A 15,510-nucleotide genomic window follows, 5' to 3' on the forward strand; every position below is an offset into this window, starting at 1 on the left:
GTCTATGGGTTGGGGTTTTTCTGTCTACAACAGTAGCTGAGCAATCAGGACGCTTTGCGCTCACACACGCTGCATTGACACAAACACTCGAGCACTCTTGAGCTCTCTTTTATACAGTCTATGGTTCGCTCCAGATTCCGGGAGATTGTAGCTCATTTCCGGGCGTTAGGGAGCTTCCGGGAGAGTTGGGATGTCTGTAATATGTACAGTGCAAAACATACTTAACACACAACGTAACTTGTTAAGTAATTGGTGTACTTGTGAAATACAAAACCGATGATGGCGATTATTACTTGAGCGGTGTTTTTAAAGTTGTAATGACAAATGTTTCATACTTTGCCAGTTTTCAATAATGGTGCGCTTCATTGTGCACCCGTGAGCATGAATAATATCCCTGCCAGTGGAATTACATATTAAAGACACCACAATTGAGCTTATGAATTTAAAACTAACCCTCTGTTCATTACATCAAAAGGAATAGGTATTATACTTTCAAATGAAAAAGCTAAAGATGCAGGTGCATGACAAAAAGCAGCAACAAAGGAAAGGAGTGGCCGTCTATGCACTGAAATGTCCAAGTCCCAGACTTTTTATTAATGCAATGTTTGACCTGTAAGGTCCTACACACTGCATTAATAAAAACTTAAGAGCTTGAAAGTTTCAGTCTGTTGACAGCTTCTCCCTTTCCTATTTTAATTGTGCTTTCCTGGCATTATGTTCAGTAACATGTCATTGGTCTGATGTCCCATTATTCTGAAACCCCAATAGTTTAAACTCCCCCTTGGATCAAAAGACCATTGATCCGATGATTTATTATCTCAAAAAACAAAAAGGCCAGAATAATGGGCAGTCACCTGAAGTTTTGCCTCAATATCCTGTTTTCAAAGGAAATACACCCAACTTGTTGCAGGTCCAAAGGCTCCATTTACTTGTGACTTGATAAATTGGCACGAAAAGAAGTCAATTACACAATTCAGAAAGTGAAGAGCTTTACATTCATTTCCACATTTATTTTATTAGAAAGTGTTACATACATGTCTGCCAACCTCTGTCCACTGCATCCCAACACTGATGTAATATAAACTGAGGTGAAAAATATCCACACATATTCCTTAAGGAAATGCTTTTAAGTCACATTTTCACACAAGAGAAATGGACTTGCAATGCGCTACTGACCACTTCTAACAATCTGAAAATCTGTACATATATCTCAGAGAACTACAGTATATACACTTGTGATCATGAGTTAACATATTATGCATTATCTGAAATGTTTTTGCAACATGTCTAAAAAGAGTCATGGATCTCATGTGCACTGTTTAAGCTTGTTTTTATCTTAATGCTAATTTCTATAAGTCTTCAGTTTGGCAACTTAAAAAAAACAAACAAGAAAAACATAATACTATCATTTCCGGTGAAAGAAAATACTGGTACACAGTTTGTGAAAATACAAAATAATTAGCCATAGCCATGTTAAAAAGGTACTCTGTTAAACTTAACTTCCAAGAAGCAGTTTGCTGTTGTTGGTGTCTGATGGGAAGAGGTTGGGCAGGGTAGTGCACACAGGTCTCCCCAGGACCACCACAGGTCTGAGGTACTGAAGCTGCTTAATGGCCAGGTCCCCACACCCAGCCAGGGCTTTGTCCAGGATGGACTTCAAGTTTTGGACTGAGGTGAAGTCCCTAGTCATAGAATGGGGCTTCAGCAGTGGGGAATGAGTGCGTCTGCTGCGGGTGTGAGAGATTCCCAGCTGGTTGTTCTCTTTGACTGAACAACTGCGTCTGAATGAGTCTCGTCGTTTTGCCAATGCTGCACTTTTGTCTTTAGGTGTGCTCTCTTGTATGAATTTCAGGAATGAGGACTCAAAGCCCATGGGCTTATATGTGCCAATGTCAAAAGGGCATGGAGAAGGGCTACAAGACTGAGTGTCTTTCAAGTTTGATGGCTGTTCAGATAGTTCGTTTTTCCGTTTTAGCGGCTGCCGAACAGGGGGAGTGGGCATCAGAGAAGACCTGTTCAACATTTTGCCATCTTTCATGGTTGATGCTTCTTGGAAGCCCTCCTCAGGAGTAAAGCGCAATGAGCATGGTGGTGAGAGGTCAACAGTGACGGTACGAAGTAGAGGTTTGATTTTATCCAAGCTGAGTTTCTCCTCCTGTTTGTGACTGTTCTGTGTTGCTGGAGCTGAGTCTTCGGCGTGCCCACCGGTGCTGGGTTCACCATACAGAACATCATCTGCACCAACAAGGACGCCATTTCTCTCAACAGGAGGTGGCTCCTTCTCTTCCTCCTCATCCTCCTCAGGGAATCCCAATGGATCATGATGATCTTCATCTTGTGCTTCTGCCTTGATGGAGTGCAGGCTCATGGGTGCAGGCTGCCCCCCTTTGTTTTCTGGCTCAGCTTGATACTCCATTTTGCGAACCCCATTTGGGCTACTAACTCCTGGAACAGTTGGCCTGGCTGACGTCCTCTGAATCAGTTCTTCCAGCTGCTCAGCATTCAATAAAAGCTTATCTTCATTCTTCACAATATCATCTCTACGCATACGGTGAACCTTCAGGTAGTGACGGTGCAAGCTCCGTATGTATGTGACAACAGAATCACAGTTCTGAACCAAGCACGGGTAGGCCACACGCAGACAACGGTCTTGGCACATTTGTAAAGCTTCCTCATGAGATCTGAAGACAAAGTGGTTGAAAGAATATCTTTTCTCCTTTCTGACTTTTGTCACCTTCTTTTCCTCCTCGTGACCCTGCTCATCCACTTCATCTGATTGGGCGGTCACCTCAGGCTTGGGACTAGATACCACAGCCTGTGTGTCTGGTGAAACAGGTTCTTCTTTCTGAGGACTCTGTGGAGTGACTATAAGCTTCTTTTGACATCCAGTAATTGACTTTTTGTGAGTGCTCTGCAGACGTACCACCAGTGAATCGTAGTACTCACAGTGACTATAAAGTGTATGTTTCTTAAGTGCATCGTCATGGCTGAACACTCTTGTACAACCCTCATACTTACACCTTATTAGCTCTGGTGGTTGAGCGTGAGAGTCACGAGTGTGACGCACCAGGCTGCTTTTAAGGTGGTAGGAGGCAGCACAGTTGGCAAAGTGACATTTGTATTGGGGTGGTGGTTGAGAGTGACAGTCACGAGTGTGTCGTACCAGGCTGCTTTTAAGGTGGTATGAGGAGACACAGTTGGCAAAGTGACATTTGTATTGGGGCTGAGGTTCATCCGAGTTTGAGAGAGGCCTTTTCTTGGCAGGCTCCTTCTTGGCTTCTGGACTTTGATGCACATCAAAATCTTTTTCCAACAAAAGCTGAGAGCGATTGTAATGATGTATTAACTGCAGGTGGCGTACAAGGCCTCCCTGGGTGGAAAAAGCTGAATCACAGTTTTTTGCTACACAATGAAAGGGTTTACTGAATTTATCCAAAATATAGCAGAGATTACTTTTGGCCACCAAGCGTCTCGTAGTTCTGACCTGTTGTGTGGTCCCAACCTTGCTTTCTCCCTTCTGCTTATTGCCTTCCTCTCTGCGCTCGGCTTCGTCCTCTCTTTCCTCTTCAGATGGAGACTGATTGTCAGAGTTTCGTCCATTTTCACTTACTGGTGTTACTTTTTTTTTCTCCTGTTGGCGATGCAATCTGGAGATATCAAGCTTCCTCACTTTTAGAGCGTGGTTGGCCAAGTGCTTTGCAGAGTTGGTGCCTTTGTTTCCCTCATACCGTACAGATGCATAGCTTATTTTGTTCACCAAAGTCTCACTCAGATTATGTGCCTGGATATAGTGAGCCTTCAATACGTGTTTTTCTCTGTGACTCTTGGAACAAAGCTGGCACACATACGGCTTAAAAGATGTGTTTTTCAAAGAAGTCAACCTTTTCGCCTGTTCGACCGTACGGCCATGTTTGGTGTTATAGTGGCGGAGTAAGCTGTAACTCTGTGCAGTCCTAAAGCTACAACCTTTGACCTCACAGGTATACGGCTTAGCTGTGGCTAATGACTCAACACTGTCTTCTTTTTCATCAGTTGCGGATACTTGTTCAGTTTTGATTTTTACCTTTTCCTCGGGCAGAACCGCAGTTCTTTTTGGAAGCAATACAACAGGTGTTTTTGCTGTAATTGCCTGATGAAGGGACATTTGTGCTGCATTTGATTCTGCCTGAGGGGGCTCGTTTGGCACAGGAGATGAGGAATTCAGGTCCAGTTTACTGAGACCAATAAGAATTTCTTTCAGGGCGTCATTTTTTACAAGGCTTGAAGAGTTTGTTTCATTATTTTTGGGATGAGTGGCTGTTTTTCTTTCTTTCCCAGCCTCAACAGGTTGAAGTGGAGTTAAGGGCTCATTTTGTCCTTTTTCCTCACTCTCTGGTTCAATTTCAGTCTTTATGCCTTTGGACTTTGAGCCTCGTTCCTTGTCGTGTTTGTGTTCTTTGTTCTCCAGTTTCAGGTGTTCTGGATGGGCACATTTCAGGTGTCTTTGGACGTCTCTGGCTCTAGAGAAAGTCATGCCACACTTCTCAAAACCACAGGTGAACTTACTTCCATCAAAACACACAGCCACCAGGGTCATTGTTCCTTTCGGCTCTTTGTTGTCAGATTCTTGCAAAGAGGAGGCACAACTTACAGAGGAAGAGTTTAAGACATTACCATTTACAGTCTCTTCTGAATCACTTGACTTATTAAGGCGGGCTTCAGAAACAGTCTTTAAAAATTTCCGCTTTGCCTTCCTCTGAGCCTCAAAATCATCTTCAGAGAAGGTAATATTGTGCGTGGATAAGTGCTCTAAAAATTCTTTTTTGGATAAATAGTATTTTGTACATTCAGGACTAGAGCAGGTAAATGCAGCATCTCTGAAATGCTGTGCCTCATGGTGATAGATTTGTCCCAAGTCGGAGTAAGTGACGCAACAGCCTGTAAGCTCACACTGGTAGTTGAGCTGAAAGCCATGGGTTTGTTTATGTGTAACAAGTTCATTGGAAGTACTAAACTTGGCGCCACAACCAATGACCGCACACGTGTATGGGTGATCACCATAGTGAACTCTTCTGTGTTTGCGGTGATGGTAAGCTGAGACAAAATGGCGTCTACAAAAGACACACTTCTCCCGCTTGTCTCTCATTTGATGAAAATATTTCACATTGTCATCACCTTTATGCTCTGACTTTAAGTGAACATACAGGTACTTGGAATGTTTAAAAGTCCTGGTACATCCAGTTCCTGGACAGGGATACTCATCCCTGTTCTGCAGGTCGAAGTGTTGCTCAATGTAATCGAATGTTACATGCTCGTCATCCTCCACATGCTTCTCTTTCACAGTTTTTGCTTGTTGCACAATGTGGTGCAGCACATCTGGATCATGTGTGGATTTGTAATATAGCATTAAGGAGGGGTCGATGGTGATCTCACCTGGTTCAACGTCATCATCCCCATCCATCGGTTTCTGCAGATCTTCTTTCTTTATGTCGTTATTGCTAAGCTGTGTTTCACTCTGAATGTGTTGTTTCATGTGAGGAACGAGCTCCTTTCTGCTCTTGAACTTCTCCAAGCAAATGGGGCAGGGGTTGCTTTTGTCCTCTGCATGTCTTTTGGAGTGGTGAATGATTTGGGTGTCAGTGACTGACTTCTTACAAATCAAACAGCAGAACTTGTGTTTCTTTGTCTCTGATTCTCCTTGAACTTCTGTTGAGTTAGAAGTCGTCTCCTCATCATGCTGCTCATCATCATCAAGATTTCCATTTAAACTCTGTTGGTGCTCAGATTCTACTTTCACTGCGGTTCCCTGTATCTCATATTCCTTTTCTCTCTCTCGTTTGACTAACAACTCCTCTTCTTCCCCTTCTGACTCTGGCGTTAACCCTAGAAGGGATATGCAGTGATTCTTGAGAGTTTTCCAGTCCCAGAATTCGGGGTCAAAAGGCCAATATGCTTTCAGTGCTAGGAGCAACTCGCAGCGTAGTGAGTTGGGAATAACTTCATTTTCCTCATCATGCTTTTGGTCGGGGCGCAAGTAGAGCTCCTCAAGGCTGCTAAAGCTCTCCTGGCTGGGGCCAAGCAGGAATTCTGTGAGTAGGCAGGCACGCAAAACTTCAAGGTCATCTTGAAGTAGGCAGGATACAGTCTTACAGACAGAGATCCTTGTGTCTGAGTCATCCTGCTTTGGAAGTTGGAGGGCCTTGACACAAAGTTCCACTGATGCACCTATCCCCATTTGCTCAGCCTGAAATGAGAGTAAAAAAAAAAAAAAAAAAATCACACACCCTTAATGAATAATAAAATAGTCTTTTAAAAACACATACAATTCTACATTTCTCACGTTCAGAAACAATAGGAAATATTCCATTGCAATTCAAATGGAAAATGATTTTCTTCTAGCAAAACACAAATGACTTGACTTTCATTATATAAATCAATGAAACAATTCCAATGTACTATAAAAAAATGGACAATATGGTTGTTCATGTTCACCTCTGTCTGAATAACACGGACCAGGCAAAGCAAATGGTGGACCGTTTTGGCAATGGCACCCAACTGAAGGCATCGTTCAACTAGAGAATTCAACGAAGGGCCGATCCTCTTCTGAAGTTTACTCCACAGGAGAGTCAACTCCCTTTGGATTAAAAAAAAAAACCCAAAACAAAAACAACAAAATTAAGTGATTTCCTCTTTATGAAAACCACAAACACAGATTTTACTGACTCTAATGACCACAAACATGACACAAACTAATGACCTTATCTGATCAAAGATCTGCAGTATAGACATCTAGGCTGATTTTATGCAACCAATTTAAAAATAAATCAAAATAAATCAATAGTTTACATTAGACTGTAGTCATATATGCAGTGCATCCAACAGAGGCGACTCACCAAGAGCAGTAAAGGTTCTGCTGCTGAAGCTGCTGTGTCAGGAAGGTTGTGCACAGGATGAAGCCTGTATTCTCCTCGCCCTCTGTCTCCAGGTTACATGTGATCTCCAGCACATCCTTACAGTCAAGTCTGGATATCTATTGAGGAAGTAAATACAATGTTAACTGCTTAGGATTGGAGTGTGAGGGACAATTTCCCATAGCCATGTTGTTTTAAAAAAGAGCAAGAAAAAGAGAGCACGAGTGAGCTGACAGCACAAGCGCATTAGAGAGAACGGCAGTAGTCGAGCGAGCGCTGGTAGAAAGGACAGTGAATGAGAGAAAATAAAACATTATTTTCAGATTGCTTCATGGCAGCTATGTTCTAAAGCACAAATAAATAACCATCAAGCACTCAGCAGATGATTTACTGTGGAGACAGATGCTCTTCATTTCAGTTTAATTATCCTCCTTTTCATTAATTCATTACATCCAACTCATGCAACAGTAAATACAAAGAACAAGGAATAATCTGTGCTGTTTTCTTCATGTGTGAATACTGCATTTCAAGTGCTCTTTTTTTTCTTGTTATGGGTTATGGTAAATTTGTATGATCTACCCGGTTCCCCACACATGGTTGAAAACAGGATTGCACAACAGGGACTTTTAGTTCCTAATTTAGTTCTGAGATTAGTTCCTCTGGTTCCAAAGTACCTTGAACTTTTGGTCAAATTGGGTTGTGTTATCCTCTACTGTTAACTCTTTAATGAAGGTCAAAATCAGCAGCAAAACAATTAAAAACCAAAGCACCCAAATGTCCATAATATAATTTGTGTAAGTTGTATTCATACGCCAATGCCAGGATGACATGAAAAATACAGTAGACCACATTAGTGCAAGTATTTATCAACTTCCCTCCACATTAAGAGGGAAAGAAATTCAAACAAAAGTCAAGGTGTTACAGCTGCAGTTCATGCTCATGATTCCCAGGACACAGCACAGTTAATGCTCGGGAAGTTTAGGAAGTCATTTCAGGTCAGTGTGTTCAACTAGCCCGACTCAGCAAATTAACACAAATGTTGCAAACAATAATTAAAATCACTACACAAATACAAATACAAGATACAATATTTAGCTCTTTACACCCAAATATAATGGTCCATTACTTGTACATTGAGGCTTTACATATTTAATTCCCCTTTCTCCTTAATTCATTGCTCTGACTTCTTGAACTTTGCTTTTTTCACCCCAAAAGCAACCTAAGATGCAAGAGTGACTTTAACTGTTAGATTACGTCAAGACAATCAGTGTACTGCATGTAAACTGATGTGAAAATGCTTCCCTTTTTAATGCCTTTACACTACGCCTTTATTTCCTTTTCCTAAGTTGTAAACTTATGAGGAACTAAGTCTGTTTTAGCTGAATGACACTTGATGGGTTTTATGACGCTGAGAGGGCAAGATCTCAACCTTCAACTGTGCAAGACATCCTTAAACAGCTCTGGAAGCGTCATCACTTAAAAACTGGACAGCATAGCAAGAAAAGGTGGAGGAATGGAGACCGGCAGCACCCCAAATGCAGGACTGAACAATGAGCTACACAAGTGGTGGTGATTTGAAAAAGAAAACTGTCTTCAAGATCAGAAAAACCAGCAGTGAAAGGATATTAAAGACACCCATATCGTGTGTGTCCATGTAAAGAAGTGGTGTTGCTTCTGCTATAAAGGGAATGTTGAAAACACTGGATTCATCATATGTTATACTGAATACCTGTAAGTCAGATATTCATAGCTTGCCATAAACTACATAATACATTGTAGACCAGAAAAATACAAAAATGCTGTAACTGTTGATGTTTTCTGAGTCTTCAAACTGAATGTCAGTAAGATTAATCTGCAAGTGAATTTGGGGTTCTATTTTTGGAGAGGGTGCAGAGAAATGTTTAAAATAGGCACCTTTGTTAAATCGACTGTAAAAAAGAATTGACTTACTAATTTAACATCATTTTTCATCATAACTTTAATTTCAAATTATACATTGCCTGAACAGAGAGAATCACTGAGCCTGTGTTTGTGTGTGCAACTGAATGCTGAGAACAGAACTGGTTTCATGTGGACTAAGCGTCAGTTTAGGTCCATCAGAACTGGATTGTTACACTGTGTTATCAGGAATCAAAAGTGTTCATCTTTGTTCCGAATGGCCACACTCGAAAGCAAAAGTCATAAGTCAACTGCCATAGAGGAGTGGGAGATGTGATATTGTTTAAATGTGGTGACAGTAGTGCACAGCTTTTTCATAGTGTTGCAACCAACTGTTCATATAAAAAGCCACACTGTGATTTGTGTCAAGAATGAAACAAAAAAAAAACTAGAGGGAAGGTAAAACGCCTCAGAGAGGTCTGAAGGGAGGAGGTTTCTGAAGCTGTTCGACCACCTGACGAGCACTTCTGAGTATATTGGTCCCTTCAGACTGAGGGCTTAGGGGAGATCAAGGCCTGCTGTGAACCCTCACTGCATCCTGTCAGTACCATCTGTATCCTACTATAGCAACAGGGTGTTTTAAAGTGTCTATGTACTATAGTTGCCCTTTAAAAATCCTTTGATGTTAAAGGATTTTTTAAAATCCTTGAACATTATGATTATCTCAGTGAAAAACTGTTTTTTTTTTCTGAAAATCCTTCAGGTTGGTTTATCAGCTCTTCACTTATTTACTCTCCCTCAGTTATTTACAACATGTCCTGATCAGTGCCTTGGAAATCAGGCCGACTACCTGTGGGGACCATGGATGAAAGGTAATGTTTCATTCCAGTTCTTAACTGTAGTTAAAAGGGAATCATGTCAACAACTTAAACATCTACTGAAATTATTCCCGCCCCTATTCACAAAAACAAAGTGTAATACCTCCATGATGGCTTCTTCATTAGGCAGCAGGTGACAAAGCAGGGTGACGTATACTTGACGAAAGGTAGCTGGGTTGGAGATGAAGCTGCATTCAGTGCAAGCTTTGGCCAACACCACTGCCTTGGCCAGTTCGCCCATCTTCTCCAGGTGCTTCACTCGCATCTCCATGAAGCCCTCACCCTCCAAGCTGATGTATGCATCAACTACAGACATGATACAAACACAATCAGATTAGTGAACAACTACGTCATAAAACAGCCCATATTAGCTAGTGTAGCTAGGGTCTTACCTTCTTCTTTGTTGGTGGGCTGGCCAGTGAGGAGGGAGGTGAGGACCAGGTTGCTCCATGCTCCTCCTTCCCCCGTGATCTGGAGTAAAGCTTGGAGGTCTGTGCTCCCAAACTGTAGCAAGGTATCATGGGCAATCTACAATGAACACACGAAAAATGTCACCTCTACATTCAAAACACTGTTCAGCACTTCAGAACTGACTTAAATATGTAGGCCACATTTAACAATTTATCTTCTCTTCATACAGTTTGTATCTTTTGAACACCACTGTTCATGTCTGTAAATTAAACCTATTGATAATTATGTTCAAGTTGCCTGTTTTTTTAAATCCTTCTCCTTTGCTGTCAACTGCTGCTGACAAAAAAATACAGTTTCACACTAAAATAAAACCCCATCAAAACATTAAATTCTTGTGAAAATTCACAGTGCCTTAGTTAGACCCAATCTGACAGCAAAGGAGTGCTTGTACTTTTTGTTCAACCAATATAAACTTTCACTGCACCTGCACTGTGATAATGAGTTCCCATGACTCTTACAACACAGTTTTTTGTTTAGACCACTGATTCAGAGTTTAATGTTGACCCTGCAGTGAAAATATGGTTCACCAAGGCTTTACATCTACAGCTATCCTAACATTCATTTATATGTTTGTATCATTTCAAGGTTCACAGCTAAAAACAGATGATCTGATGGTTCTGGTGACAGTAATCTGGCAACAACAATTTTAGCACAGTGTTCATTCTGTGTACTAAATGCCAGCATGATTTCTCAACAAGGTGAAAGCAGACAGAAAGCAGCCCAATCTAAACCAGCAAGCATAGTTTCTCAGGCTCCAGAAGGCTTTTGATAACAACCCGAGAAACAACGTTTTGAAACACGCTCCTCTACCTGAACAGAGTGGTGGAATTGAAGCCAGGCTTCATATGGGATTTCATTTTCAGGTACTGACAGCAAAAGTTCAAAACAGCTCCTGCAACAGAAAAAAAAAACAGAATTATTCATCAATTATAACTCAGGAATATTATGACAACATTAGGGTTTGTGTTATACTAAGCCTACTGTGGCTCTGCATTAATGTTTCAGAGGAGTCATCCTTAAATCTTTACACATCTAAGTTCAAAAAAGCGCGTTTGACTATAGGTAGGTGATACCAAATACAACAAAGACCATTCTTGTAAGACTTTCTGATTGCACAAAACACTGAAATAACCTCCATTCCCCAAATTCGATCCGGTGAAAACTTTGCCGATGGACAGAATGTGATTGGAGCTATCGAGTGTGTGAGTTAGGACTAGAAATGAACCAAAACTTTAAAAAATGTACACAATCAGTCTCCAACCAACTGAATTTAAGTCTGCTCTATAAATACCTTCAGACAGGGTGTCAATTATAGTCCACTCTGTTAATGCACTTGAAAAGTACGACAAGAACCAGATCTAACTCAAAGTAATAACCAATCACAGTCTTTTGTGTGCGTTGATTCATTTAGTAGAGTTGGTGTTGTTCCACCCAGCCGTTTTAAACGATGTAATTAACTATAAGAGCCCAGTCTGCCAACTCAAATAATGAAGAAATTGCAGCTGGGGTCAATGAGAAATGAGGAGGACGAACTGTTAAAGCTTAGTCAGGCACACGTTGGCTTCAGTCAACATGATACAGAACACACTGAAACCTAATGTAAATACTGTCTTAAACACATTGTCTGAAAGGAAGTAATTGTGATACTGGTTTCAGGTGATATCACCCAGTCATGCAGGCTCCACTTCACTCAAAATTTCAACCAAATTCTGTGGCCAACAAACAAAATCTTCATCAGAAATTATGTTTATTGGACACTATTTTGAGATGTGAAAGACAATACTTAAAATCAAATTGTTTTGTGTTTTCAGTTCAAGTGTTACAGCAATGAAACATGACTCAGTTCTTGATGAACCAATCAGCAGAGGGTGAAAGAGGTTTGGAGGACAGTGTTACTTGCTGTCTGTATGACCTCTTAAAAGAGGAGATTTGATCTTGTGATCAAACTAGATGTTAAAGATAAAAAAAATTAAGCACAATTAAGAAACTGCATTGCTTAATTCCTCAAATGTATTCAAAAATCCAATTTGGTGGATAGTTTTGGAGCAAATCAACATCTTCAAATCTTTAAAATGAGAGGAAAAGATAAATAACAACATTGCTACTTGTGCCACTCCCCAATCATATACTGAAAGGATGCATGGTGACTTCTGAAGGAAGGAAATGTCAAACTGTCTATCTGCTGTACAACACAAATGAAACTACTGTCCAAAGCAAATGCAACTAAGCCTTGCAGACCATATTATACGAAACAGTAAATGTAAGCCTATATTACCAGACAATTAAGAGCTGAATAATTTACAAAAGCAGCTGAGCTTTTCACCTCAAATCTATCTAGCCTTTTACAAAACAGCCTCACAACTTAAACTGCAAGGAGTCAATGCAAGATATACTAGCTTAATTACAAACTGAAATGTATGCATGGACCACAAAGTCTCATTACTTTTTTTGTGATGTTTGAACTTGTGTGTACAGGTAGTGAGAATGACTCCAAGAGAAAACACAAACTGCAAGATTTTCCTGGAATATTTGTTGGTACTCACAAAGCTAGTCTCTTCAACACAAGGGCCACCCTGTCAGATTCTGCAGTGAGGTGGGATCGGGCCGCACCAAAGCAGTTTATGGACAGACAGTAGACCTCCAGAAGAGGCAGACCGTGATCCATAGAGTTCCTGCTCCCAGCATAGTGCATCAGCGCCTGTATGGACACAGACACGCGCACACACACATACAAGACAAAAAGAAAAAGCATTTAATGAAACAGACTGTTAATGTTTAAATATCAGATAAGAGAGAAGAGATTAGTCTGGATGAACGGGGGCTTTCCACCTGGGGGAGATACCAGTCTATACCTGATTGATCCCAGTTGACACCCATCTGCTGTGAAGAGCTCCTGATTGGGCCTGAAGGGACTTAATTGTACAGCATATGACACTTTACACCTTCAACAGGGAGCAAAGGTGCACTACAAACACTTGAGGGGAATAGATATTATGATATATTTGATGATAAAACCTTTTCACACTTATATTTTAAATATCTGACTAGTAAGTGGGTGCCTACTAACCACATTCAAGTAATGCATGAGATCTTTCAAAACATGACCACTATACTTATCTCAAAAAAATAAAAAACAGGAACTGAAAATAACCCTCTTGTGTAACTCATTTCCTTGCCTTACACAGAAAACACCTTGCTGTTTACATTAAATATAAGTTTCAACCGTCTGTCTGCAGACAAAGAAGAGTCAACATCAATTTGTCTAAAACATGTGTCACCTGTATCTAGCCATCTGGTAGTCGCTTTAATTCATCATAGCACTATCAACATCCCAAGAGTCCCATTTGCCAGACAGCAGAAACCTTTCTGGTTGGTGCCAGTGTCTACAGCGGCACTAAATTAATTCCCCTCAGTCTAAATATACGGTACTCTCTCAAAAGGGAGCTAAGAATAAGGTCTCAACCCTGGAGACCCATATCATTGTACTAATTACATCTGGATTACTTCCGACTGAAATAGAAATTTAACACCGATAAAAATGTTTGTTTAATTTCAACCCCAAAAAACACGCATTTTGCAAATTTTTCAGAATTTAAACTGTAGTTACATGCTCATATGCACAATGACAAAGTTATTAGCTATACTCCTCATTTTAAGGAACAATGTAGTATAACTATGGAAGGAGGAACTTATTATTTTTAAGACTAAGTTGTTTTTAATCTTTTAAAAATGTGAACGTATCTTTTAAAAGTTGCCATCACAAAAATGCTGATATTCACTGGTTCCAGTTTCTTAATTGTGAGTATTTTATAATTTTTCTTCACTACACAACACTCACAATCAAATCTTTGGGTTGTGTGTATTGTCTTTGTGACTGTTGGTTGGGACATTTGAGTTTGAATCTGGAGCCTTTTGGAAACAGTGATCAACAATTTTCACCATTTTATAGGCCCAATAATTAATTGGGCCATTAATGAAAATCCTTGTTAGTTGCAGCTTACTTGTAAATACTCTTGTATGATCCAACTTTGGCTGGTAACCAAGTTTTAATAGAAGCTCCTCTGTAATTGACTCAAGTGGCAAAAATGAAAATGAAAATGATATCTGGCCTACAGTTTATTTAATCAGGCACTCTGCAAAGTGGAAACCTCGGTATGATCCCAATTTGCCCCCTTTGATACAATCACTATACTTTTGTTTACATTGCTTCTCCCTCCCAAATAAATGATACTGAAACCATAAAAACAACCCAAGTGTTTAGGATGCACAGGTCATGAAAATGAAAGCAAAGCTGAAAGAATACATTTGACCAGTACAAGATGTGTGCAACGTCTGAAAATGACCGGAGAGCCTTTTCACTGTCACTACACCACCCCCATAGCTAGTAAATGTGTATCAACACACCGCCCCGCCCCATACTCTTTTATTATATCCTGCATAATGTACAAACTGTGGCAGTATAATTATGCAAAAAGCCGTACACAGATTTGTATGCATGTTTCGATATGACATGAAAGCTAACTGAAAAGACGATCTTTCTGTAACAACTTGAAGCAGCAAAAATAATCACCCAGCTGCCAAATGTATAAACACTAGTTGTCATTACTGCAACGGCTGCAAATAAAGGTGTGTTCACGTACAATAATGCGTAGACGTGAATGTGAATTATAAAAAAAATACACGTAAGTGGATAAATGGGATATCCACCCATCCTAAACTTGTCCAGGTGGGGTAGGTAGATAGCTAGCGGGCCAGCAGTCGTCGCAGATTAGCTTGCAGGGCTGCGAGAAAAACAATCCTGGTTGAGGCTAACGTGACGGCTAACGCTATAGCTTCGATGTTGCATGTACACATTACCTGGCAGAAGTTGTCGCAGTACTCCGTGGAGGATGCTACGGATATTTCTTGTTGCCTGAGGACGTCCTCGAAGGCTCTCAGTGTGGCCAGCAGGGTTTCCATTGCAACCAGGGTGTCCTCGACCGTGTCCAGGGCCCGGTCGCTCCATTCGTGCTCTGGTTCGACATTACTCTCCGCCATCTTCACTCTCCGCCACGGCGCGTATGCAGTGCAGTCTGACGCCGCCTTCAAGTGCTGTCGGAATATTTAAACATATCAGCGGAACTTCACCTGAATAACTCCAAGATACAGAGTAGTCGACTATGTATGGAAGCCCATTTCTGCCAATGTGAAAATGTATGCAAGTCATTATAGTGAAACACGTTCTCAAAATTATGATTTAGGCTAGTACCTCAAAATAATGGCTTAGTAATTCAAAATAATGACGTAGCTCAAAATAAAGAGAAACTATCTCAAAACAATGATATGATTATTAGTAGCCTACATTCACTTTGAGATGGTTCCTCATTATTTTGAGTTACTTTGTTATTTTCTGA

The 15,510-nt window shown here is 40.6% G+C and overlaps 1 protein-coding gene across 1 annotated transcript; it reads right to left on the bottom strand.

Annotated features, from left to right (window-relative positions):
* Positions 1-1,000: 1,000 nt before the first annotated feature.
* On the bottom strand, positions 1,001-15,283 carry rlf (RLF zinc finger). The gene is made up of 8 exons (XM_053335741.1): positions 14,975-15,283; positions 12,661-12,815; positions 10,928-11,009; positions 10,039-10,174; positions 9,750-9,952; positions 6,873-7,009; positions 6,472-6,613; positions 1,001-6,223 (listed from the first exon to the last, which is right to left on the bottom strand). Exons 1-8 carry the CDS (start codon positions 15,152-15,154, stop codon positions 1,496-1,498), a joined length of 5,763 nt encoding a protein of 1,920 aa, XP_053191716.1. The 5' UTR covers positions 15,155-15,283; the 3' UTR covers positions 1,001-1,495.
* Between the last annotated feature and the right edge of the window lie 227 nt (positions 15,284-15,510).

This window comes from Scomber japonicus, chromosome 16, assembly GCF_027409825.1.
Source record: "Scomber japonicus isolate fScoJap1 chromosome 16, fScoJap1.pri, whole genome shotgun sequence".
NCBI lineage: Eukaryota > Metazoa > Chordata > Actinopteri > Scombriformes > Scombridae > Scomber > Scomber japonicus.